Genomic DNA, 27,296 nt, shown 5'->3' on the forward strand with positions numbered 1-27,296 from the left:
AGAAATTGGAAAACATTACGCCCAAGGTAAAGAGGACTATTATTTACTTATTTCAGTGCGTACTTTAATATAATACTCAAGCGAGTAAAACTCTTTTTTGCAGCATATCAAACTTATTCCATACATTTATGAACATTTGCTCTTTTTAGCGCCTAGGCCTACGCGGACACATTTTAATGTACTGCGCATGCGAATCAATCCCATATATGGATTTTCAAAATGGCGGACACGACTCGTGTAAAACGTGAGTCAAAATTTCCAGTGAGGTATATGCAGGAATTTTCCTCGGATTTTGCTTCAAAGCAAAGAAAATCGTCAAAGAAAGACAATAATCTTTATGACGTGGTAGTAACTGAGGTAGATAAGTCAAAGAAGCGAATAAAAATCCACTATGTTGGGTATAGTACAAAGTATGACGAGTGAAAATCTTTTGGAGATGGAGCAAGCTTTCCCTTTGTTCGTCATGAAAAGCTGAATATACCTTCCGCAGATTCAATTGGAGATAGACAAGAAATATTCCATGGACAATTATATCGGGAAATCAAGAGAAAATTGTTTTCTGGTCGAAGGGATGATCCAGCTGTACGCATAGAGCTTAGGGTTGAGCCAGATGTGTTTGAAGGAGCACTTGCCACAGTAGTAAGAGGTATTAAAGAAAGACAAAAGACTATTTACGGGCTACCATCCAACAGACTCATTGACAATTTCCTTGATAAAAAGTGGGATGAGCGCATTTTTAATGGTAATGGAGACTTTGCCTTTGTAATTAAAGGAACAGTTCGCTACTGGCTTTCAAAATCTAATCCTATAGTAGAATATAAGTTAATTGGAGATCAATATGTGAAGTCTGAGATTGAAGAAAGAAATTTTATTGTATTTACATTTGTTCGTGGTTATGGAAATCGTTACAATTACAGTACATTTAGTTCATAATACTAGAAATAACTTGAGAAAAAATATTTGATGAAACATAATTACATAATTATAGATAAGAATTAACAACAATGGAATAAGTAAAAATACATTTCTTTGCCAATAATTAATAATTTTGGTATTAGATTATGCTTAATATATACATATTTTTTTAGAGGCAATATAATAGTCTGAAGAAGCAATATTTTTTACTGTTGTTTTGATTGCAATATAGCTCTACATTGATGTTTTGATTTATATTAATGAAGATTCAGAACATCATTTTTGATACAAGGTATGTTTAAATATCTAGCACATTAACTGTTGTGTTAGAATGTTGATCATCACAGTGAATACCCTATACCCAGTGAATAACCTATTAAAAACTTTATTGTGCAATTAGGCATTTTTTTGTCCATACATTATTTACTCTCTCAAGATGTGCACAACAAGTTTGAAAGCCACAGTTTGCACATTTCTCAGTGCAAGTCTTAATATTATGGCAGCTTTTTGAGCAGTTTTTACATTGATATGTGGCTTTAACTCTCTCACAGCCTTCTGCTTCAAGGAAGTGAATTCTGTTTTTCTTTAAAAAGAGTTGTTTCAAAGCAGAAATACCTCTATGATTGGTAGATCTAAAATAATTTTTCGATGCATTGTCATTAAATTTTTCCATCCCTTGTTGTGTAAAATATGCGAGATTCTTGTACAGTGATAGGAACTCAGGAACATGGGCATACAGCGCATGCATATAGGGTGTCACATCTTTTGCCTGATACAAAGAGAGAAATAAGGAGAAGAAATTTCTGATTTTGCATTTCAAATTGATAATGCTTTCCTCAGATGAAAATGTAAGTTTGAGGTCCCCTATGATTTCTATGAAATCAATCCAGAGTTTTTCAAGATCATTACATTTGTCATAAAATGGAAGAAGTGTAGAAAAGTTAATATGCTGAAATAAAATAAGTTTTTCAGGGCCAGTTAGATCTCTATATTCTAATTTTTTAGTATCTTTGTTGATTTTCCATGAAAATGATATTCCAATGTTGTTTAGAAAGGTTTCATAGCCTGTCATGTGCTTGTACTTATCCCTTTGAAATCCATTTGGAAATTTTTTTAGCTTGTCAACTGCATCCTGCCTTCTGAGTTCTCTAATCAGTAGCTCAATTAAATTATCTGATATTCTTAGAATAAATGTAAGTTATCAATAATTACATGATCAATAGGAATAAAAGGGAAGAGAGGAACAGCTTTACAATTAAATTTTTTAGACTTGGCATGATTAGATATTTCATCAAGGGATCTTGCTCCTTGCTTTGAATCACTAATTGACCATGTTTTAGTAGTATCATGCCTTTCCATTCTTGGGCACTTGCACCATATGCATATGCATGATCTTGGTTTGCCTTTCCCAACCCACAAACTAAAGCTAAAAATTTCCAATCCCCACCCAGAAAATATTCTATGTTATATGTTATATTATTGACAGTAATTTCTTTTAATTTAGACATTTCATTCGTAAGATCAGAAAGGGATATTCTTAAGTTATCATAATCTTCTTGTATTTTTATGACTGCTAGTATATAATTACCTTTCTCTCCCATAGCAATATCTTTTTCGTTTAAAATTGTATAAGTAATGTTTTCATTTTTAAAGTCCTTCCAACATTAGTCCCATCACCACTGATTTTGACCTGTATGGTATTTCCTTCCAGCAGTTCTCCCTGTTTCTGTAGCCTTTGTATTTGCTCTTCTAAACTCTTAGCAAATTCAATCTGAATACCTTCAGCATCACCAGGGGTTGGCCTCACTTCCCATTGACCATTTAATGCTTGCATCCTCTTTACCATTTTATATTGACATGAAATTTCCTTGGATTTTTGAGCAAGTTCATTCCATGCTTCATTGGAAAGATTGAATTTGTCTTTGATATATAACCAGGTATTCAGTTCATTGATGTCATCACTAGTCAATTCTTTTGTTGGGGCGTTAGTAAAATCTATATCTTGTTCGTTAGCTAGCTCAAAAGTCTCAAACATTCCGGTATCAGGATTAAAAACTTCAACTTTCGTAGCCATAAAATTATAAAGGCCAAGAAAGGATAGTGTTGTCTTGCATTGTTCTTTCAAACTAGATCTTATTCTTGTCCTTTGCTGTGGGGAGTATTCATTAAAAGTTTTATTTTTTTCTGGACCTCTCACTTTGTTTTGTTTTCTGGCAACTTTTAGCGCTATTGCTCTGAATTGTTTCTTATAATAGTTCCTTTGTTTTTCTGTTCTTTTTAAGGCGTCCGTGAGTTTTTCTTCGTGTAGTTTTTTAACCTTTTCTTGGACTAATGATTCTTCAAGTTTTCTTTTTGTTTTCCTTAATTCTCTATTTTCCTCTTTAAGTTTTCCAACATCTAACTCGTTGTAATATATTTTGAACCGATAGGTCTTTCCATTTTTCCACGAGTCTAAAATTTTCTTTGCCAACCTGCCACCGCCTTTTAACCGTGCTGCTTTAACTTTTGCTTGTAAATTGTAAATTTGAGTTTTGATCGCACTGATAATTCTGTTGTTGACGGTGATCCCTTTAAGACCCGATTCGTCCAGAACCTTTTCAACAATAGTCTTCAATGCCGACTCATAGCTTTCTCCACCATCGCGTTGTATTTTTTTCGACAATGTATAAATCAGAAAGCTGAAATTGTAAAATTAGGAAACATAATTAAAACTATAGTATTCCCGCGCATTTCCAGAAATCAATTCCAACGCTACTTACTTATTGATTTCGTGGAAAAAATGAGGAAATTCTGCTCCTTTCGAACCTCCTTCGGAAGATTGCTCTCCAAGTGCTTCGACAGTAGGGGCAGCGAAGAGAATCAGTACGAGAGAGGCAAGAAGTATAACATTCGAATTCATTTTGACCGCGTAAAATCCTTACGAATGTGGGTCTGTTTTACATCAAAATGCGGGTTTTTCCATATACTAATCAATTCAGCTGCTACCTTTTTGATTTGTTGATTTTGGAGCTATTTATAGGGGTTTTTGTGCACGTACGTGTGCTGAAATATGAGGAAAGCCATACGAACATTGACCTCACCGATGATCAAAAATTCCAAATTGACCGGGGTAAAAAATAATCTACGAGATCCAGAAAACTAAAAACATTGAAAGGAGATGTTATTCTATCGTTTTCCGTTGCTACCTTTTTCATATTGTTAGAAGAGATGAATATATCCAACAAAATGTACAAAAAAATGTTCAAAATTGCGTGTTTGACCGTGATTTAGGAGGGGGCGTGAGCGTCAGTTTCCTTTTGTTGACCTTTTGTTAAGCGTAAGTTTCATATGTTCTCTAAATCAGAGACTCCAGCTCACAATCAAATAATAATCTTTTGTAGGATTTTTCATTCTTATTTTCATTTCTTTCTGCCACCTTTTTTCTTTCGTTTCTCTTTCGCTTCCTTTTTGGCTTTTAGTCTTTGCTTTTCGTCAACTTTTTCTCCTAACACGATGTTCTTGAATGTCGCTTTGTTATCCCATAATGCCTTGCCACCTTTCTGTTTGCATCTGAAATGAGTAATATTACGTCATCATAGGTAAGAGTAATGTGTTGCAAGCAGCCGTCTTGGAATCCACCACTCTCTTGAATACGATGCGATTACTTTCTCGTTAGCCATTCTCTTTCAACAACTACACTTATATGCATACACTATTGGAAGCGATCCCCTTCACAGAAACGTTTGCCGTCATGAAAGCGACGATTATCGATGAAGGGACGGCACTCATGATTGAAAAGCCGACAAATTCATGAAAGTGCTCGCCCACTTCAGAGCGACCACTCTTATGAAAGCGACCGCGCTATAGAAAGCGACCACTCTTATAGAAGCGACCGCGCTCTTGAGAACGACCACTTTTACGAAAGCGACCACTCTTAAGGAATCGACCGCGCTATTGAAAAGACACCACCTTCATGGAAGCGCTATTCCACTCGAAAGCGACCACTCTTATAAAATCGACCGCGCTCTTGATAGCGACCACCCTCAAACCGACCTCCAATAACGTACAAGCTAGACATTATAACTGAGTAATTTCTTTAGAAAGTGACCATAACCCCTATAACCCAATGCTCAAGGAAAAATATTAAATCCAGAAACCTTTTTTCTGCGGTTACGAATTCAATGATACCAAAAAAGCTATCACCTAAAATAGTTGTCTGAAACGTAGGTTGTCAGTGGTAGTTACAAAATCATATTTCTTTCTATATTGATTCTTCCATGGTCATACCAATATTTCTACACTGAAAAAATCCCGATAAGATAAATGAGAATGATTGAGAACTGTTCTCAAATAACGAGATTGTAATACACTTGATGTTCAATTAATAGCAACGAATCACAGCCAGTATTTCGACACAAACCAATGACTTAAAACTTGATACTCAATTGCGTCTTTCAACTTTGGTTAGACCAAATGGAACTCAATATTATCGGCTCGACTTTGATTTTAAGCTAATTGTGATATATACGATGCTAAGCCGAAAACAAACACTGAATCATTATTTGTTCAGAGATATCAGAGCACTTGGTCTTGTCAACCAGCTGAAGAGATATCATACGATAATCTTGGTTATCAACTTTACCAAAAGTCCAATATATCTTGGCGTCTCTGCACGAAATTGAATACAGATTAAAAATTGAACGCAAATAAAAAAAAAACGCTTTCCACACCAATCCTTTCATTGACTAAAAACAGACTTGTTAACTGAAAAAATGGCAAAGGTTTAAAAATAATCAAAGTGTGTAAACTGAGCTCAAGATTTCGTTGATTTTAAAGCGTATTTGTTTTTTAAAAAGGTTAAACAAAATAGACATAAAAGTGCTGTTGTTTGGTCCGGATAAATATTCGCTAGACAAACTGACCATTCAAATTTTCGAAAAGAGAAATTGTCAAAACGACCACTTTAATAACAACAGAACTATAATTCAAGATTTTAACTGAATAAAAGGTAAGAGACATAGAAGCCCAAAAAATCGTTGCAATAGCTCGAATAAATGAGTCTTCGCTATAAATCTTTATCTAAAACGAAGTACTGCAAAACCATTACTGAAATAATAGCATAGAACATAGTTAATAGAATAAAAAATAATAGAAATTCAGTTCTTTTTGTTTTACTTACTGAGGGCAAAGTTGACTCTCTATTTCTCGTTTGTTCTTCGGATTCAGCCTAATAGCACAAACTCTACATCTTGTGCTCTCTTCTTGACCCATTGTTGATAGTCAGAACTCTCTCTTCTATTTCCACTTTGTCACTCTTTCAAAACAAAGTGTTCAGTAACTCCAACTGAGACGAATCAATGTTAATGCTTAACTCTTCTTAAGGGACGTTTAGATTTCCCAGTTATGTGTTTTCAGAGGATGATTTCGTCTTTAAGAATCTCAAGTAAAGCGCTTAAATCAGGTGACTGACGAAGACGTTCACCGTCGGTGACCACACCACACCGAATCTTAGATTTTTTCTATTAATTTGACGAATCATGACAAGCAATCTGTCGCACTAAAATAAATAATGGTAGTGCTAGATATTCAGTGACACATTTGCTTATTTTGAAGCCAATATTCGCTTGTTTTTTTAAACATTGAATAAACATCCCGTGGGAGGGTGGGTAACCACGAGGAATCGGCGCCCCGACAAAAATCACGTGATCTAGAGATAAGAATTGAACATTTTATTCTAATTCCCTTCTGCGCATGCTCGTATTGCTGATATTAATATATCAACTTTTTAGGACGTCATTCATGTCTTTTGGAGAAATATCGCCTCGGAATCGTTTGTATGATCAAATCAAAGAACTCTGACTGCGTTGTAATTGGGTTGGTTTTAACCAGGGATTGATCGTCCATGATAAACATCAGCCACAACCATCATCATTATAAGGATTTCGTCATGTGTTGAGCACATAGAAAAAGATTGCAGGATGTAGGTGAAAGTATTACAGTAGGCGGGAAGGTCTTAAGATCAATAGGCGCAATCTCCTAAAGCAATTGGGGGGAAAAGGAAAGGAAAGAAAGAAGAGAAGAGAGAAGAGAAACAAAAGAAAAGAAATATAAAGAAAAGAATACGATTGAAAAAGAGAGGGAAGAAAGTATATTTTGCCCATTTTTCAAACACACAACTTCATATATTTTCCATTAACAGATCACTGATTTTCAGCATAGCACTCAAATGGCTTCTTAACTGAAACATTCTGATTGGATACTGGTTTCCCGGCATTTGATTGGCTGAAAACGCAAACCATAATAGCCAACTTAGCAGGCGTTTCCCACTCACAATCAATTCTTCTCTAATAAACAACTTTGAAAAAAAAAACCGTAAAGTTACTTCAGTTTTAATGCAAATCTAGTAAAAATATCTCCCTTCAATAAAAGTAAGTTACACGAAACTCCTAACCATTTTGGTTAGTCGATAATGCCTCTCTAGGCTCCAGGTGTTTGCCATCTGTAATTCTTGTAATTTTTAAAACTCGATAACATAACAGATAGTGGAAACCCAACATTATTTTACGAACGCCAGTTCAGCATCATGCGCTCGCCCAAGAGATCAAAGGTGATCAAAATATGGTTTTTGGTGAAAAAAAAAAAGGTTCGCAAACAATGGTGCACGATTTGAAAAAAATCGTAATCCCAAAATGGTGGTTGGTTTTGAAGAAATCGCTTTTGTCTGACTCAAAATAGTTGGTCGATTTAGAATGAGTAAATCGATGCAAAAAGTTGTTGGTCGGTTCGAGATGGATGCATGGTCGATACAAGAGGTTGGTACGTCGGTTCAATTTGGTTGGTCGATACAAAAAGGTGGTTTATTCAATATGACCGGTCGATCCCAAAAAAGTACCTGATGGAAAAAAGAAAGTCGATCCAAAAACGCTGGTCGATGTGGAAATGTTGCTTGATCCAAATAAGGTGACATTTGGTCTATGAAAGAATATGTGGTTGAATCAGGTTTGTCGATCCAAAATAGACACGGTTGTTCCAAAAGTGTGTTTGATATTGACACAAAATTGTTCAGGTTGTCGGCCTGCAAACTATGAGATCATTGTGTAGCGATTTTCTTTATTCTTTTATTAGTCTTTTTATACCATAAGCTAAGCTAAATAAATACTATATCTAATATTTTCCTTTCGTGTCTATGTTCCATGTACATTAAAACAGATTAACTACGAAACGCATGCGTAAAGACTTACATAGTAAATTCTGAGCCTGTGTTCCTTTGGGTCAGCACAAACTCTGCTGATAAATAATCCTCCATTTTGGAGCAAAGTTTTTTATCTTACTGCCTCGATTTTATGGTCTTAACACGGGAAATCACTGATCACGTGTTGTGCACGTGACACGCACCTGTAACACACGTGTCTATCTACTCCCTTCAGATAAGTCGTAATGCGGTCGCCATTTTTTTCTTATATACATATCAGTATCATAGACCGAGTTACTCTCAGATATAATTATCCATACCAATTAATAATATCTAATCATTTATTCCTAATTTAACATCTCTAAACATTTTCAGTGAAATCTCAAAACTCTGTTCCAAGTATCAAAACATACTATCTCGCAAAAATGACCTAGAACCTTTACTTTCAAATGAAAATGGTTGAAAATATTCAATCCTTTTTGAAAATAATTTGTACTTGTACATATCTATTTTACTTTAATCTTCTCGTCACATTCTCAGAATTTTTTAACTAAGTTTTTCCTAAAAGGAAATATGACAAGTGTTTTTCCTAGCGACTTCACATCTAATCTATATTATCTACAGTATGCCATATATGGTTCCCACTCGACGAACTACGTCACACACTAACTGCCTCACTTTGGTGTCAGTACCTGTCGTTATCAGGCCTGTCACAGCAGGGAATACCGCTGGCAATACTGCCTTGAACTGCAGCGTCGGAAGACCAAGTAAAGACTCTAACATGAGAATCACTAAATTTGTCCAAATTCCTAATTGCAGTAGTTCGTCTTCTTTTCGTTTCAACATTTGTCTCTCAAGTTCGATCATTCGAAGATCTTCTTCGATATGGTGTTTGCGATTCTCCCTACTCGTTTTCTCTTTCTTGTGATCGGGAGAGCCATACTTCCACGATGAGTTCATTCCAGGAGAATTTGGTCTTTCATCAGGATCACGGGCAGGGGATGACATGGGCGTCCAAGTAAGACTCCTGTCCAAGTCAGACTCGGTTGTCGTATAATTATATTGATTATCAATCGTGTAGTGATTGTATAAGCGAATATAAACACTTGTCAGTTGATCGCAAGCCTCGTGTAATCTCCTCACAATCCACTCCACGCTACCGCTACCCTTTAGTAGATCATTGTGTCGGTTTGGACTTCCAAGAACATCCTCCTTCACAAAATCGTCCTTTTCGTGCGAATGCGCGTGCGAATTCGCATGCGCATGGCCGTGTCCATGGCTACCGTTACTATGGTTACCATTAGCCCGGTCCCCTGTGAGGATACGCTTAATGTGCGAGCTGGAAAAGTGTTCTCCACTATGTTTACATATTTGAAATAAAGTATGCAGATAACAAGTGAATGCCGTTGTCGACTGTCGTAGAAGATTCGCTGGATGATCGAGCTTGGCGAGTTTTTGAATCAAAGACCTCAGCCCTGGTCTAGCGTTGAACTCGTAAGCTACAGTATGTGACTCCATTAAACAATCAAACAAAACAGACAGGTTAGCCGGAGAAAGATAAGACAAAAGCCCTGGTAGTATAGTCTCAGTACCATCACCAGAGGCGGCATCTTCATCGGTTTTCAAGCTTGTAAAGATAATGCTTGTCGTGTTGGCGTCGTCGTTCGCGCTCAGCAGCACAGAGCTGATAGTTTGTAGTAACAACTGGTGAGAGAGAAGACCAACGAGTAGACTTCTCATTGGTACCCTGAAGAAAAAGATAATTTCAATACACAATCACATACAATACTCGCTCCTTACTAGAGCGGTTTTCGTACCAGTGGAAAACATACAGTACGACATGCCGTAACATTGAAATGGCTTCCCATAAGAATGGTTATCGTAAGAGTGGGAAACATACGGTGCTGACTTACAGCATGTAACCGGTACCACATGCCGTAACATTGAAATGGCTTCCCATTGTCTTTCAGGAAATCATCCAATCACAACATGAAGTTGCGGTTACGGTAAGATACGTTAGGACTACAGGCTACGGACTACGGCTACGAATTTGCGGTATCATTTCCAACTAATACGAAAACCGCCCTAAAGTCTCTGTAAACTGGGAATGTTTTAACGGGTTAATAAATAAGCACCTGTTCGCGTTCTCTGGTTTATCTTTGTTCTCGATGGTTGATAGAACAAACATGTAAGTACGATGTTCATCTTCTTCGCTTGTTTCTTCTCGAGTCGGTTCTTTGCGCACAGGGAGCCCAGTAACTTGACTATCAAGAAGGAAAACCTGATGAAACAATGTTAAACATCAATGATTTTAAAAGATAGTTTGCGAACATAAAATACATCAGAGAGCAATGTTACCAAAATAGAAATTACACCACTCAGGTGGTTTTCATTTTCACTTTGCATGTTCTGGGTAGAGTTACTGTTATGCGTCTCTCCTATGTGTCTGTTATTTATAGTATACAATATAAAGGTTTTCTGTGCGAAGAAACGTAGTGGCTAAGCACAGAAAATACATTAAAAAGCACTGAGTGGGGTTTTCAAAATGTGCACGTGCGTATTTATGCGAGAGTGTACCAAAGACCTTTTCTGCGATAAAGTAAAGGTGCTGACACACGATGCAACATTGCAAGCCACAGGACTGTTGCAGCGTGTGTCTACCCCAAACTTGTTGCACGCAACGTTGCATGCAACAAATCTGAAGTTGAATCGCGCTCTACTATTGCAACATTGCGCGCAACAAATTTCATCATGTGAACATGGCTGCAACATTACCTGCAACATTTTGAATTTTTCCAGCCAATCAGCTTGCACCAAATTTATAACTGCTGACCAAATATCTTAACATAGCAGGCTGACACATGCGATGTTGCGTAATTTTGTTGCAATGTGTTTCAGCACCTTAAGGTGCGTTGTGGTCTGGCTTGGGTACAAACAACACCATGATGCACAAAAGATGTTTGTACCCAGAATGCGCAATAACAACGATAAATGATAATGATAATTCAAGCACGTAAACCTATTCGAATCGAAGCCAGACAGTTTTCTGTAACACATTTTCGTACCTGTTCTGCAACTTGTTGCAGCCTAAAAGAGTCTCCATGAACAGCTTCTCTCCGTGCCACTACCTTGACCGTCATGCCTTCATCTCCACTAACACTCAACGAACCAGGCTGAAAACACGTGACCATGTCCTTGATATTAAACAATGTGGCTTGGACGGCTTCTTGTAGTCCATCACAGACAATCTGCCATAAATCTTCAGTAAATAATGGCCCTCCTGATAACAACAGATGCCTGAAAAGACAAATTACTTACTAAGACGCGTGTTGAGTGTGCAGTCTATGATTGTCCTTATCATATAAACAACTCCAATTATTGTAATTTTACTGGTCAAAAACCATCAGAAAGCATCGTGTCAGCTTCATAATCATGGGTTAGGGTTACTTACCTCAGGCATGAACATCCAAGTCTAGCGATTCCCTCTACAGGCTGAGACACACAGTCGATCAGAAGATCAAGGTTTTGTTTAATCATCCCTGGTACACACTCTGATGCGCCTGCGCAAATCATAACAAGAGGATAACGTCAATCATTCAACATAAATAGTGTTAAAGGAACAGGGCGGTTACCCTAAAATGGCTTCGTATCTGGACCAATCATATTAGAGAATACATACACCAACCAATCAGAACACTTGAATACGGAAGCCACTTAAGAGTTACGTACCGCACTTTTATCACTCATGCGAGAAATTTTTATGATACTATTTTGAATTATTTCTTCTGTGGAGGGCACAGTGGAATTAGCAAATCATGCTAGGCGGGGGGAAGGGGGTGAGTTTGGATTTGTCAATACCTTCTGGGGAGGGGATAGAGGAATAGAGCAAATAACCCTAAGGGGAGAGGGGATGAGTTTCCATTTGTCAATACCTTGTACACTGAGAAATTGTCCAAGTTCCTCCACAATAAGCTCAGTAGCTAGTCCGCATGCGTGCTTGAAGTTGCCCGCTGTACTCTCCCAGTAATGTCTGTTCCTCTCGCCGCGGTACACCCACTCTCGAAGCATGGGTAACAGCAAGTGGGTTATGGTATAAATTGAAAAATTAGGGCCAGGAACAGATGTTATGGATCGTAGGATTTCAAACAGGACCTCTAAAGTCTGGGGCTGATATCGCCTGGGACAATATGCTGCTGCACTTGTAAGCCCCTCTAGAAGAAGGTACCATACACGTAGGACCCCTGTGTCATCAATAGCAGTTATTGAAGCAGCTGTTGTAGCAGAAGTGGGACTAATAGGGGTCTTATTCTTGGGTGTATTAGGTGCTTGTTTGACAGGACTTGATCCAGGACTGGAAGATGTAGTAGAGTACGCGCTAGGAAGATGAACTAATGTAATTGAATGCGCACCATGGAACACTAGACTAGATGGCATGATGTGAATAGATGCCAACTTTTTGGACATATTGGACAAGTGCTCCAAAGCAGGAAGACACATATCATTTAGAAAATTCGTGCTCTCGCTACTCATAATACTATCGATATCACTTCGGCTGTCGTCCGTCGGTTCTTCGTAAGGCGATCCTCGTACGAACTTCAGAAGAGACTGGATGCACTCAACAGCCGCTGCTCCGAAAACTGCAGGGTTTTTATTCCCAAGGAAAGCAGAAATGATGGTAAAAACAGGAGAAGGGTGTTGTTCTAGTTCGTAGTTTTCAAGCGCCTGTCGATTGTAGTAGCGGACTGAGCGTATTGCTCTGAAGACGGGTCGCCAGCCTGACTTGATGCTGGTCGTGTGGAGTCCTATGAGCTCAGCAAGGGTAAGAAGAGCCTAGGAAATAAAAAAATATGATCAGCTAATGATGATTAAATAGATGTCTCTCTGTCCTTTTATGGGGTCTCGGGTTTGGTGTCTGTATGTAATTAGAGATTGTTGGGTCTCTCTGCCTTCATTCGAGGCTTCCTCGATTTTCCTCCCTCCGTAAAACCTAACATGCTCAATTCCAATTCAATCTGTGAGTTAGCCTTGCCCTGAATTAGATTAGCCCAGAGGGTGTTTCAGGGTTCAATCTGTAAGTTAGCCGTGCCCTGACTTAGATCAGCCCAGAGGTTGTTTCAGGGTTCGATCTGTGAGTTAGCCGTGCCCTGACTTAGATCAGCCCAGAGGGTGTTTCAGGGGTCGATCTGTGAGTTAGCCGTGGCCTGACTTAGATCAGCCCAGAGGTTGTTTCAGGGTTCGATCTTTGAATTAGCCCTGCCCTGACTTAGATCAGCCCAGAGGTTGTTTCAGGGTTCGATCTTTGAATTAGCCCTGCCCTGACTTAGATCAGCCCAGAGGTTGTTTCAGGGTTTGATCTGTGAGTTAGCCCTGCCTTAACATAGATCAGCCCAGCTTGGTGTAATAAAGTATCCATTACCTGCTCTTGTTCTTCTTCCCCGCACAGCTCCAAGGTCAACATGCTCTCAAATGGTTTGAAAAGAGCTTCGTGAAACCAGAAATGAGGCAGCTCGTTACGATTGGTCAAGAACTCGCTCAATACGTCATGAAGGCACGTGATTGACAGCTTTGCTATGTGTCTTTCTCTGTGACATGCCGCCTACGGATAAAAAAATATTCAAAAAGAATTTGGTATCTAAACTTGAAAATGTATGGAAAAGGGAACTCCGTGCCGTGACCATGCAATTTCCGAGCATTCTGATTGGATAAGCTGTGTTCTAAGGGAATCATTCTGATTGGAAGCACAGAAATACACATCAACCAATCACAAAGCTTGATTTTGAAGGCCATGAATGTCAAAAACCTTACACCTCTTATACGAAAATGATCATCAAATAGCTTCAAGATTTCATTACCTCTACAAAATGTGGCGAAAGCAGCGCCCATGCGCGCATGAGGTGAAGTAACGGCCGGTTAGGATTGCGGGCGCTTCTCAACATGACATCAGCCAGCCTATATAGATGTAACGGTGTGAAGTTGGATGATAGTTGACTGGTATTGACTGACTGTATTGATGGAGCTTGCATCAACGAAGCGTCCAAAGAACTGCCAAACAACTGCTTTTGGGATGCTTGGATAAGAGCCTGTAGAGAAATGGTATTTTAGTAATACCTTCGTAATCCAAAACCCTTCATAAATCGACCATTTATCTAAAAGGAATTGCCTTGTTTGACTAGCCGGCCGCTTCAGACGACCATGTCCTTCAATATAACAACCTTTTTACGCCACCTCTTTATATCGACCAAACTCTTTAACCGACTACGTTCCACATCTGACTACCTGTGAAAAGTGGCCACTCGTCATAAGCGACCACCTCCCTGACTGACCAACTATTTTAACTGAAAGCCTTTTCAAGTTATATCGACCACATTGAAAACAATTAAAGTATCAAACAGATTCTTACCTGCATAAACGAGAGTAAGGAACCGATGTTAAGAGTGTTAGCAGCATGCTCAAAGAGTCGATCAACAGCTGCTGATAGAGCGAAGATAGCCCGCGACACATCGCCAGAGCTCAGTATTCCACCATTAGTACTTGACTGGTCCGAAATACGAGACGAGTCACCATTTGGAGAAACATCACCGTTCAAGTACCCTGATAGACTTGATGAGGAGTCAGAGAGGGGTGAAATGTGGTCGCTGTTGTTGCGCGATGAATGATGGGAAGGATCGAGGGTACCACTGTTGGACTGTTGGCGTTCTAGTTCAGTGATGTACGAACAGCACCTGAAAAATTAATTAATTCGATATTCCTAAGCAGTTTTTCGAGTGCACCGCTATCATAATGCTCTTGAACAATATCAGCAATCAATATCGTATATCATCATCACTATCACCGTGTTTACGGTTTCAGTGTTTATCATCATCGCAATCATTATTATAATTATCACCATCATCATCATCATAACCTTCAATAATATGATAATCACTATCAATCATCATCATCATCGACTTCACCATCATCATCACCATCATCATCTCATCATTATCATCATATAATCGAAACGTTTACACACCACATCTTAAAGATTCACCCACGGTCCCATATTCACCTGAAGACATGTTTCCAGCATTTAGGGGCGTGACTCCCCAACTCCACACCAACAGCCAGCAGCCCGTCCATACTCAGCACCTGAGCTGCATGCAGTTTTACCGGGCCTGAAGCCATATGTTGTCTGGCGCGTTTAGCTGCCGACCCTTCCCCTCCACAGGAGGCATTTGCCAGGAGAGCCAGCACCAGTTCACAGCGTGTCTGGATTCCAAGAGTGCACGACAGACGAGCCGCTCGTCGAAGACCGTCAAGACTTAGACAGATTGTGTCTCGTTCACGATTGTGGTCTCGTTGTTTAGATTCTCCGCCCAACATCACGGCGATGCTATTACTACTACCCATAGCTGGAGAAAAAATGGATGAAATTGGTCTCTGAAATTGTTTGAATTGCAACGACCAAGTCCCTAACCTACCCCACCCTACAAGAATGAACTCAGTCACGTGTTCTTACTTGACGCAGTGGTTTCCAAGGGCAACGACCAAGTTCCTAACCTACCCCACCCTACAAGAATGAACTCAGTCACGTGTTCTTACTTGACGCAGTGGTTTCCAAGGGCAACGACCAAGTCCCTAACCTACCCCACCCTACAAGAATGAACTCAGTCACGTGTTCTTACTTGACGCAGTGGTTTCCAAGGGCAACGACCAAGTCCCTAACCTACCCCACCCTACAAGAATGAACTCAGTCACGTGTTTTTACTTGACGTAGTGTTTTCCAAGAGCAACGACCAAGTCCCTAGTCTACCCCACCCTACAAGAATGAACTCAGTCACTATTTTTACCTGACGCAGTGGTTTCCAAGGGCAACGACAAGACCTCTAGTACCGAGTCCCAAGCGGTCAGTAACACTCGACGTCCAAACTTCGTGCCCTCTCTTTTAGCAGGAGTCATGTGACTTGACTCTTGCTGACGTAAGAACATATCGTTACCAGTCTCTTTATCCGCGTTGAAGATACTCTCCGACAGGAGACTTACAAGAGCTCGGTTTGTCCCCGGGTCATTGAGCTTGTAACCCGCCTTGCCGAGTATGTTGTAAGTGGTGACTAAACGATAAAGCTCTCCGAGCCATACCGAAGAAAGGCCCACCATGACCCCGCTGTCCAGGATACTATCTACGAACTCTTTCTGTTCAAAGAAAAAACAAAAATTCTTTGAGAAAGGATAAAAAAACTTCATGTCGACGGTTTTTTGGCCATTAATCCTGTCCTTGTTTAAAGGCCTGCAAAACGATATTCTTGAATTTGGATTAAAGCGTAGCCTCCGTGTAGGCCGACTTGGACGGTCTTAACCAGACTAGTCATTCTGCACGCCTCAATAAATAGTTATTCAGCTAACAGAAAATAATTTATGATGGTATACCTGTGTCAAGGGTGGTTCCACGTTGCGTTTCTGATAATGACCGCTCTTCAGTAAGTTCAATCCTAACGCCAGTGTCTTGTAGACTGTTAAATACACTCCATCCGCGTTAAGGATCGGGAAATGCGGATCCGACGTTGCTCCTTCACCTGACTTCTCATCAACTAAATCCGATCGTCCCCGAAGAGTTCCGAAGTTTGGGACGTTTTTTCTCTTGAGTGCCATACAAGTTACAGCCTCGCAAACATCAGAAGCGAACTGTTGTAAAGATTCATCTACTGTAGTCGTGTCAGTAAGACTCAACACAGACGGAAGGATACCCAGAAGACAACGAGCGAAATTCCGCGCGCCTTCTTTCTCGTTCTCTTCAACGCTCTTCTTCACCTCATTTGCTTTCTTGGCTCCAGTAGGGGCATTTTTAGGTGAGCTGTTAGGGCCCTGGTTGGTTTGTTGTGTCTGAGGGGCCTTGACGTTCATACTCCTCGATACGTAAACCCCATTGATTTTGACCTGTGAGCGAGGAGCGCTGTGTTTCTTGATTTGTTTGGGTGGATCTTCTGTTTCTGGTTCGGATAATGTCTTCAGTAAAATACCCTTTGGTTTAGCATTTTTTATTTCTTGCTTTCGATCAAAATCAGACGCCGACTTGGTTCGTCGTAATATAGGGCGTGGTCCTTTAACTGGTGACTTATCTTGTTCCCGATTGGCTCTTTCAGCTCTTTCCTTCGCCTCCAGTTTATTTGCTTTTGATTCCACATACGTTTTCCTGGCAGACAGAATCTCATTCGTTTTGAATTGGCCTTCGTTTGTTCTACTCTCCGACCACAGGGCATCTTCCCCCGGTCGGGTACTCGGTCTAGACCGTACATCGTTAAGTCTTGGTATCATTGTCTTGTTGAAATCCCGGGTGTCGGGTTCCTTCTCGAAACTCCAGCTTTTATTATCAGAGCTCAGCGCGGTCCATGAATTCGATCGTTTCAGAGGTAGCCCCAGTCCCTTCCTTGAAGACTTGTACGGCGACAGATCCAAGTCAGTTAAAGATCTCATCTCATTGAAACCCTGCTGACCATTGTTGATCACAGGCTCATAGTTTTCAGGTTCGCTTCCAACTGAACCTCGTCTACGAACAGGATCAGTCTTTGGTCTAGTGTTGCTCTCAAATGACGCAGATCGCCGGACGCTGGTCCGCGTTCCCCCTGAAGGACTGGATCCTACCTTACGTGGTAGGTTGCTACGGCGAGGGATTCCTGTGCGTTGGTTGTTGGATCGCGTTTGTTTTTCGTATGCTTCGAACATGGCTACCTCGTCTTCTGGTGCAAAGCACACACGTTTGGTTTGCAAAGGCTGTAATGGTCTGTTGTCGTTTTCTTCATCTGGACATTTGATCAGATAAATACTAAATTAATGCGATATATGGATATATGGATGGATGGGATATGTGAATAGATTGATTGAGGGAGGGAATGAAAGGATGGGCGAAAGAATGAGATAGATAGTGGAATAGATAGATAGATGTGATACATGGATTGAAAGGATAGATTGATTGAGGGAGAGAGGGAGGGATGGATAGATCCCATCCTTGTGGGATTTTAGAAAACAAGAAGAATACTATCAACTTCACATACCTTGCATTTCTTTCCTTTCTTCGCTTCCATACGACTCCCACACGTTTCCACCCTTTAAGAACCTCTCCGTCACAGTCCCAATATCTCCTTCAGGACTCGGTCTGTGTTCGCTACTCTCTACATCCCAACGTAGCTGTCTACCTTTTCCCCTTACATCATGTTCAAAACCAGGTTGTTCATCAAACGTTTCGTCCGCGACTGTAAACTTAGGAACTTGTCTCGAAGACGCAGCATTGTCGTATTTCTCCTTTGCTTTGTAATCCTCATCCCAGTTTTCTGTTTCTTTGATTTGACTGAGAAACTCGATGTGTTCGTCACTCAAACCGCGACCTTGGCTAAGGTCTTCCAGAGAGCCAAGGAGAGCTACTACGCATGCTACACTACAGCTTGCCACTGTACTGTCATTGCAGTGCGCAGACTCAACAATACCATCCATTAGTCTGTATCACAATCATGGAAGAAATTAATTAGCATATTGATACATAATTACATACATATTGATACGTAGCCAAATCTCTTGCACAATATATTACTTACAGTCTTAATAAATCCAGGTCGGTCTTCTTTTGTTCCGTGGGGGAGTCGGGTGAGGGTGGATTGTCCTTGTCTATAACAGTCGGGCCTGCAGCGTCGAGAAGACGTTGAGGACTTGCTAAAATCTAGATGGAACCAGAAAATCATATTAAGGAATGGATTCTTTTTAAAAGTATAATGGATGCGAGGCTAACATGAAAATACAAAGAAATTATACTTTTCCTCGATGGAATTTGTGACATTTCTCTAGTTCGCCTCTCACCTCTGGGGTCTCAGGTTTGACGTAACATATTCGTTGGGTGTCTTCTTTGATTCAGGGGTTTTTGTCCGGTCTTACTTGGTGTTGCAGGATGTATTGTATTCTGGGTTAGGGTTATTGTATTGCAGGGTATTGTTTAGCTCCAAACTCATTGTTCTCGGATATTGTTTTATTGTCTTCATGGCTCAGGTGCCCTGCAACACCAAGAAAGAGCCGGTTTTCCTCCCTCAGTAAAACCCAACACGCTTAATACCAATTCAATCTGAGATGGCTATTTTTAAAAAATGACGAAGACGAAGATTGATTGACGTACCTCCTTGATAGCTTTTAATGCCTCCGTCCTCTGGTGCGCAGGAGGATAGAGAATGATACGATGGAACAGAGACTCCAACACAGGCCTCATCGCTGCCAGAGGGCCTATAAGACGCAGGAGCTCATTTGCAATGTTATATATAGTCCTAGGAATAGGGCCCACTGCGGGCGAGGCCTTTGGAAACCCTCCGCTTCCTCGGCCCCCTCGATTAATGTCCTCTGTGGATCCTGTTCCAGGTTTGGACTTCCTGCTGAGGTCGGTCATTGGACTTCCTAACAGTTGGATCATAGCCGGGCACAGAAGTTGCCTGAAAAATACAAGGGTTTGGTCAGCCAAAGGCGACATAAACGTGGTAGGGCATCCCGTATTAGCCTGGCTTAAGGTTTCGATACTCAGTGCAAAAGCCAACCTTGTCGTGCTTTTTATTCCCGATAATGGACGCCCTAAGTTTAGGCGTCATACCTTTCACTATTTCAGACCACATATCATTCCCTTGAGCAGCATTTCTTTCTTTATCTTGAGGCGTAACCTTTTCCGATTTCAGGCCACGTCATGTCAATCCCTCAAAAGCAAGATCCTTGGTACCCGTTACGAATAACCAATATAATAATACTCAATAGATTGACACTTAATTGCGTTCAAACTAAAGATGTCCGTTCCAGCTTACCAAATAACAGTAATAAATTCCTTGTCGTTCTGTAATGACGTGGACAGACTTCCAAGCATGACGAGGATGGCTTCCAGGTAAAGTGGCACTGCATGGTTGGTTTGTTGTACTGGGGAACTGCAAATCAATTATCACAACATGCTTTATGACTTTATCTATACAGACCTACTTGGACACTCAATTTCAATATGAATGACGCAACTATCTCTAGAGTACGACGTCACTATCTCTGAAGTACGACGTCACTATCTCTATAGAGTATGATGCCACTATCTCTACAGTATGGCGTCATTATCTCTAAAGCATGACGTCATTATCTCTAGAGTATGACGTCACTGAAGGGATATAAATAAACCAAAGCCGCAGTGGCTGCTATTCATCCAATGAAATCTAATAGTGGAATTTAGAAGTTGATTTCTACGCAGAAAAGAAAACATCGGAGAACCCGAAGAAAAATAATTGAAGCAAAGGAGAGAACCAACGAACAACTTTACTAATATACCGAGTCTGCGGAACCTGGGTAGCGTTGGTAGTGAGGAGGCGAGCGTTCTTGCTGCTACGACATCCGTGCTTCATTGATGACGTCATTTCATTTTTTTTAATCAAATAAAATCATCCTTTTTAGTTTTATTTCTTTAGATAATTGCCCCCCCCCCCCTTCCCTCAGACACGTAACAATAGCAGTTATGAGTTATCAAGAGAGCATAAATATTTATGCTCCATTGGAGTTATAAACTAGATTATTGTCCTATATGACAGGTAGATGAGACGCTATCATTGATAACAGACTCACCTTGGACCCGCCGTTAGACGATAACAAAAATGTTTAAGTAACAACACGACATCTAGACTCAGCAGCTTGTTACTGTCAGTGGCGAAGATGTTTGTGGCTGTAAAAACGGATCGTAAGATGAACAGTGTTAGTATTCGGCCAAGCTCGAAAAAGTGCTCTAGCAGTGGGCCAAATGCAGGATGAATTCTTATTATTTTCAGCGAAAATAGCTTTAAAATACGAAATGAAAAATTGACGTAAAAGTAGCAAATGTAGGATGAATTTAAGAGAAATATCTTCAAAAATGTCGCTATCTCTCTGAAAATGGAGAATAAAGTTATTCTGGTTTCATCGACTTCAGTTCAATTCGGTTAATTTGTGAAACGAATAGAAGGATTGTTCTTCAAGAGTCATAACGCCAAGCTCATCTAAATGTGGTTACATTGTTTTGTACTCACGTTTATCGTTTTTGCTATCAGCGTTTCCGTTTTTGGAGACCTAAATACGACAATATGGTTTAGTAAAAAACTCATCAGTATAGATAAGGAATACAGAAGCCAAAACAAAGATCTAAGGTTTAGTTCACTGAGAACCTATCCTTACCGCTGTCCTGTTTACACATTCTTGCAGTCTGTGACAAACTGAACTCAGCATTTGAGTTAAAGTTGCACGACATGCTGTTTTCGTAGCACTTTGATGCGCACGTATGTACGTCTCAATGCAAATCTATTTAAACAATTGATAGGAATTAGTAAGATGGGAGTTCCTCAAAGATCATTTTGGGATCAATTTAAATCTAATAATACTTGATAGTGTTTAAAGGTAATGAAGGTATGGTGTTCCTCAGGTACGGTCTTGGGACCACCAGTAGTAGAGAAATGCTTAGCAGTCCAATTCAATGAGAAGTACGAAAATTTTTATACACCAACATAGCATACTAGCATTATTATCCTTTAATATTAAAATAATATTAATTCATTAGTTACCTCAGCAATCTTGATAAGATGTTCACCGTGGACTTCGCACGAGGCAGAACAAGTGATAATGAGCAGCATCTACAAAGAAATATGTATATATGTAATATATATCATACACTAGCTTAGCACGTAAGCAGGGTCGGAAAAAAGTATTTTTATGACTTTGAAAAGCTCTTGCGCTTAGACCGTGATGGTGTACGAGCATTTTCATTGGCTGAGCAGTTATTCCATGCACTGTGATTGGTTCAAAGGATGATAACGTCATTTCCGTACTGTAACATTGTCGTGCCGTGTCACTCATGCGAAAAATCTGCTCTACGTGATACGATACGGTCACGGTTTGAATGAAAGATCTCCACTAAATGAACCAATTACGATGCGCAAGGTTTCTACTTATCCAATCAGATTACAGGGATATGATCTTGTCACGCTCGTGTCACGGGACGTCTATGTCTTCTACTAATCAGTAGTCCTACCTTCATCACCTCCACCTGCACTTCGTCTGACAGAGAAGGAGTGGACACCACTGCATTGATAAACTGCACCGGAAGTTGCATCTCTACATCCTCCTCGCCTTTAGACCGGAAACGCTCATCCGAAATCAGTTTCTACAAAATAAGGACGAAAAGGACTGAGTAAGAGTAAGACGACGTACTGATCACGTGCCAAGTCGCATTCACTCAGGAATGAATTTTCATCTTCATAGTTACCAAAATCCCAGGGGATTTTTTACACTTAGAAACTAATTATAAATAAATATTAACATTATTTTCGAGTTTTAATTTATTTATCGAAAAACCTTGGAATTTAAAAAGAAATCTAGAAAAGAGAGATAATTGAAAAAAAAGTGTGAGAAAAGGAGAAAAGGAGCTTCGATAAACTAGGACGAAAATGTTTTTTTCATTTTAAAAGTTTGTTATCTCTTTTTAATATAGAGCAGTTATCAATGACTCAAAAGAGCTTCGCAACATTTTACGCTAAAGAAAGTTGAAGTTGACTAAATTAGCCGGTTAGTTTGCCTATCGACCTGCTCACTCGTCTGGTAGTTGCATTCAAAAAAACAGGAGTAGAACGAGTACCCGTTCACACAACAATAACAGAGAAAACTACTTGAGTAAATTGAATTTTCCACTGAGTACAACAACAGCAATCATTAATAGAGAGTTGAAGATTCTTGTTTGTGTGTAAACGGCAAAAGTGAAACGTCAGTTGACCATTAAAAAATCTTTAAAATTAGTGAAAAGGATTCGCAAAAATCTCCAAGTAGTAGATAAACAAAAGAATATTTGTCTTTGTCGAGAAGGTTTGCAAAAGGTAAAGTGAAATGTAGGGAAACGATGAAGACGTGGTCACGTTTGCCGTTTGCGGGAAGGAAAAACGGGAATCTTAATCTGCCTATTACCAATAGGTTATGGGAAGAAAAGTTCTAAATTTTTTACAAAAAAATATCAAACATCGGGCAATTTTGAAACCATAAGTTTTATCACGAATTTCTATTTTTTATGTATTTCTCCTTTTATTAGTTTATCTGTTCACATAAAAAAAAGAAGGGTCTTATTTTACTTTTACTATAATTTGTTGTTGTTATTTTTCAAGAGAGAATTACTTTATATTTTTTCAGCGTATTTCAAAAATAAGAAAAAAAAAAGAAAGAAAAAATTGTAAAATAACAATAGTTCCACGTTTAGTTTTCATGGATAATTCGACATTAGATTCCTAAACAAAATAGAGTTTATAAAGGGCTATTTAACGGTATCTAAACTTTGAAATCCCGACACAGAACCGATGTATGGACCCGATCATTTATCGATTTCCAAAGAGTGTATATATGGCAGTAAAACAATTAGTACGGCTTTTATTAACCCGTATTAGAGGTATCAAACCTCTTAAGTCACTAAGACTGTCTCTCTCTCTCTACTTATAAATAATTCAGACTTATTTTCCCAAAGGTTAGGCTTGTAAAACATTAGGGAATAGACGTAATCTCAACTACCTGTCTTATACGCAGGTTGCAACAAAAAGAACCGGTTTGAAGAACGACAAAAACAGACCTTAGATATTCGTACTGTTTCTTTTGGGAATTAAAGACGATGTATTTTGATATTTTGATTTAATAGGTTTGAAAGCTCTTAAATCTGAAATCAAAGTCGAAGATTTTATGGGATTTGCTTTTTTTAATTTAAAGTTAAAATTCTTGTCGTCAGGCAAATAATCCCTTAGCAACGAGTATGAATTCAAAGTCGAAATAAAAGATAAATGTAACGTGTAAAATGAATTTTTGTAGTTTTTCGTCGGCTCTTTTCGGGGTTAATTTTAAGGCTCTAACTTGGTTTGATTGTGATCATTTTTGTAGCCTCTTTTAACACTACTCACTACTCCCACGTGCTTGCCTTGAATAATTCATCTCATTCATTTGAAATATTTGCTAAAGAAGACCTCGACAAAAACTAAGTTTTTATCAAACCCACAAACACAATAAAATCTCTATCCAACGTTTTATCATCACAAAGAAAAAACACTAATAAGTTTTGAATCATGTACAATAAATAAATTTAGAAAATAAATAACTAAATCAAGAAAATGAAAATAAATGAAGTGATAGTTTATATAAACAGGAATAAGATTAATGATTTTTAAATTGAAATACAAAAAAAAAAAAAAAAAAAAAATGTAAATTTTTCTTTAAAAAATATTGGATTTTTTCTTAAGAAGGTAGAATTTTGAACGGCGCAGAATAAAGATTGTTAGAGTATAGAATATGAACACGTAGAATTACAACATTGTTATTTAAGAATTTCCGTAAAACGTCTAAATTAACCCTAAAACGCTTTCTACACAAACCCCGGCGTGTACTAATGATATTTAAACACAGTTAATGCCTTCAAAGAACAGAATTATCAACGGTCATCTACTTTTGAAAAAAATATCAATTTAGCTTGATTAAGAATTTTAATTTTCGCTTTTCGAAACAATATTGGAATTCATTTTGTAATACTCTGGTTAAACCTCCATTGTTGCTACAAGGGTTGAAGATATCCTTAGTAACCAAGACAGACACGTTTACGGCCATTGATCAGGCGGTAATGAAACAAAACGAAAATGAATGACATATGAAAGAAAATTTATTTGTTTTGAAGTATTTTTAGAAAGCTAATTTCAGTCTACGATACCACAGATATCAGCTGTCCCTCAATACAATTTCATTATTACACTATTTCAGGAAATGTCACTTTCTCCTGAATTAAGCTTACATAAAAACACATCTATTATACGCGTGGAATGGAGTAGCTAAAATCTACTACTCCTTCGTTAGTGAAATATCAGACTTCGCAGACTAATAGCAAGTATTTTCACGTTTTACTCTACTTACTTGAAGTCCACTTATAGCATTTGCTGCCAGTTTGGAAGATCTTGATTCTAATGCTATTTTCAAAGGTAGTAAGCATCGTTCTCTGCAAGCAAGATTAATAAACGTAACATTCATTGATCAAGCTAAACGATCACTTGGAACTTCATTGAAGCAAAACAATTGGCTTCAGTCAAGTCTTCAGTCTTACATACCTCAATTCATAAGGTTCTAGAGTCCTTGTACCCGTGCGACTGAGCAGTAAACCATCTGGAAAAAGACAAGAAAAATTGCCGTGAAAAAATTACTCATTATTATAAAGATGGAAAAATTTTGGAATATCGTTCTTACCAGTGGCTGCGTTACATGCATCGCGCACGGATTTCAGCTTGCCTGACGTGGCGTCACGGGACAAAGTGGTTAGTACTTCCTCCATGATCGTTTACCCTTTACACTTATCCATTTCGATAGATACTTTCAAAAGTTATCAAATAACACCTTAGGAACAACCTTGTGGAGTTTTTCGCTAGGAATTCCTGTTCTTAAGAAATTGCCTACATTTCTTTTTCAGGGCAGCCCTCCACAGGTCCTCATTTTTCAAACAAAGGCAGCAAAATGAACGATGCGCGAAGCCCACTGCGCAAGTGTCTGCAGTTCAAAGGCTTTCTCGTAGCACCAGCTTAGGTTCCCGTCAATAATGACCATATTTGGAGGATAAACACATAGTTACCGGCTACTTCAGTCTCTTTTAACCTGTCTCTAAGTTCACCAGTGTTTTATAGGCGGGTAGCTAACTTGGTGCTTTCAATAACCTGATTTACATATTATACTATGTCTGTAAACGAACCATATTCGATTACCCACGAACTGAACACGAACATACGTAAGTGATTCCAAAGATTACCAAATCGATCTGTCTGCGTAAGAACGCATTGTTTAAGGCGTGGTTTGAAGAGTACTTAATTAACCATAACGTAGCCCAAACCAAAGTGTTCACGGTCAATAATTCGACTATAAACAAAGTTACAATTTTCTACTTCATACTTGACGTATTTTTAAAAATCAAAATTTAAGTCTCCATTCAAAATAAAAGAAGTTGAAAAAAATCTTTCGTTAAAAAGAAAAGAAAAATGTTAATAAATCAAGAACTGATTAAATAAAATAAAAGATGTATACTCTTGTACATTTTTGTACTATCAGGCTTGTAATCTGAGAAATAAATTTCCGTAATGATTTTCTAAATGATTCAATTGACGTATAAACTATGTATTGCAAAACACGTCTGAAAAACTAAAAACATTCAAGATAGAATGACATTGGATAGCTACGCCGATAGTTGCATGACAGCGCAAACAAACTTTTAAAAATCAGATAAAATCAAGAATAGTAGAAAAATAGTACGCGCGCGTAGTGGCATGGGATTGGAATAGAATGAGTACCCTTCTAACGGTCTAACCGCATGGGTCGATTGCACGATAGAATTTTAAAATACGAATTCATTGGATGCAAATAAAAAACAGCATTGAAATGGCTTTTTAACATTGCAATGGCTTTTAAACACTGAAATGGTTTTCTAAACACTGAAATGGGTTTTGACATTGAAATGGCTTTCGATGTATTCGTGCAATCCTATAACAATGTTTAAATACAGTTTCGGTACTAAGTTTCGGCTTACGGCAAGGATAAATCATCCTGTGTTCGTTCGTGCTGTAAGTCATATCGCATGTCTCAGTCAACTCACACGATGACCGTTTCCGGAAGTTTTTTATTTGTTATCAGAAGGTAATAATCAGACGCAGTTTGTTAAGCGGACAGACTTATCTGTTATGTCAACTAGACGTACAGTTGTCTAAGCTACCGGCGCGCGAACTCAGAATTGCAATAGAATCATAGTATTCTTCAGGGGTGGCCTTCAGACGGTTCGGTTTGACGTAAATGATTTCTTAACTTTTTTAGTCTAAGCTACCGGTGCACGAACTACGAGATGCAATAGAATCGTCGTTTTCTTCACGGGTGTTATTATATTGATTTGATCTGTTTGACGCAAAAGATTTCTTAGCTTTTTTTCGAAACAAATATGCTGAAGATTAACCATTGAACTTTAATTGTAGAAAGAAGATGGCGTTACTGCCAGAATGTGAGAGAAATAATGACGTCAAAATGTGGGATTCTAAGATCAGGAAATGACTAATCATTTCCAGTCTAATATCAGGAATTATTATAGTATTGCACAAGGTTAATATCGAGTCGATAGTAACTAGCTTTATAGGTATCATATACAACGGATAATTAAGGCTAGCATTTACGTGTGTAA

The 27,296-nt window shown here is 38.8% G+C and overlaps 2 protein-coding genes and 1 long non-coding RNA gene across 3 annotated transcripts; all 3 read right to left on the bottom strand.

Annotated features, from left to right (window-relative positions):
* Nucleotides 1-108: 108 nt before the first annotated feature.
* Nucleotides 109-4,244, bottom strand: LOC148906541 (uncharacterized). The gene is made up of 2 exons (XM_089037881.1): nucleotides 3,675-4,244; nucleotides 109-3,593 (listed from the first exon to the last, which is right to left on the bottom strand). Exons 1-2 carry the CDS (start codon nucleotides 3,812-3,814, stop codon nucleotides 2,534-2,536), a joined length of 1,200 nt encoding a protein of 399 aa, XP_088894007.1. The 5' UTR covers nucleotides 3,815-4,244; the 3' UTR covers nucleotides 109-2,533.
* LOC148906542 (uncharacterized) lies at nucleotides 4,238-6,404 on the bottom strand. The gene is made up of 2 exons (XR_016121331.1): nucleotides 6,074-6,404; nucleotides 4,238-4,464 (listed from the first exon to the last, which is right to left on the bottom strand). It is a non-coding gene; the product is annotated as an uncharacterized LOC148906542 (long non-coding RNA).
* A 1,583-nt stretch (nucleotides 6,405-7,987) lies between these two features.
* On the bottom strand, nucleotides 7,988-25,580 carry LOC116304533 (brefeldin A-inhibited guanine nucleotide-exchange protein 3). Its single transcript, XM_031714280.2, has 23 exons — nucleotides 25,334-25,580; nucleotides 25,198-25,252; nucleotides 25,007-25,088; nucleotides 22,113-22,244; nucleotides 21,646-21,714; nucleotides 21,263-21,385; nucleotides 21,118-21,157; nucleotides 20,681-20,777; nucleotides 19,888-20,004; nucleotides 19,221-19,527; nucleotides 18,652-18,773; nucleotides 18,115-18,554; nucleotides 16,493-17,862; nucleotides 15,916-16,258; nucleotides 15,135-15,477; nucleotides 14,487-14,808; nucleotides 13,939-14,166; nucleotides 13,503-13,682; nucleotides 12,019-12,916; nucleotides 11,538-11,646; nucleotides 11,152-11,383; nucleotides 10,222-10,367; nucleotides 7,988-9,833 (listed from the first exon to the last, which is right to left on the bottom strand). The coding sequence occupies exons 1-23, from the start codon at nucleotides 25,416-25,418 to the stop codon at nucleotides 8,705-8,707; spliced, it is 6,969 nt and encodes a 2,322-aa protein (XP_031570140.2). The 5' UTR covers nucleotides 25,419-25,580; the 3' UTR covers nucleotides 7,988-8,704.
* Between the last annotated feature and the right edge of the window lie 1,716 nt (nucleotides 25,581-27,296).

Source organism: Actinia tenebrosa, unplaced genomic scaffold (genome assembly GCF_029948245.1).
Source record: "Actinia tenebrosa isolate PJP-AT-01 unplaced genomic scaffold, QUT_ActTen_1.0 PGA_scaffold5__44_contigs__length_20552954, whole genome shotgun sequence".
Taxonomy (NCBI): domain Eukaryota; kingdom Metazoa; phylum Cnidaria; class Anthozoa; order Actiniaria; family Actiniidae; genus Actinia; species Actinia tenebrosa.

What these genes read in the sequence shown, in the direction of transcription:
- LOC148906541 (XM_089037881.1), bottom strand. Translation starts at nt 3,814, where the DNA reads ATGAATTCGAATGTTATACTTCTTGCCTCTCTCGTACTGATTCTCTTC. An exon ending in TTTTTCCACGAAATCAATAA is followed by an intron (nt 3,594 to 3,674) that starts GTAAGTAGCGTT and finishes TTACAATTTCAG; the next exon opens with CTTTCTGATTTATACATTGT.
- LOC116304533 (XM_031714280.2), bottom strand. Translation starts at nt 25,418, where the DNA reads ATGGAGGAAGTACTAACCACTTTGTCCCGTGACGCCACGTCAGGCAAG. An exon ending in CATTAAAAGCTATCAAGGAG is followed by an intron (nt 18,774 to 19,220) that starts GTACGTCAATCA and finishes GGTTCCATCTAG; the next exon opens with ATTTTAGCAAGTCCTCAACG. An exon ending in CTTGGAAACCACTGCGTCAG is followed by an intron (nt 15,478 to 15,915) that starts GTAAAAATAGTG and finishes TTTTTTCTCCAG; the next exon opens with CTATGGGTAGTAGTAATAGC.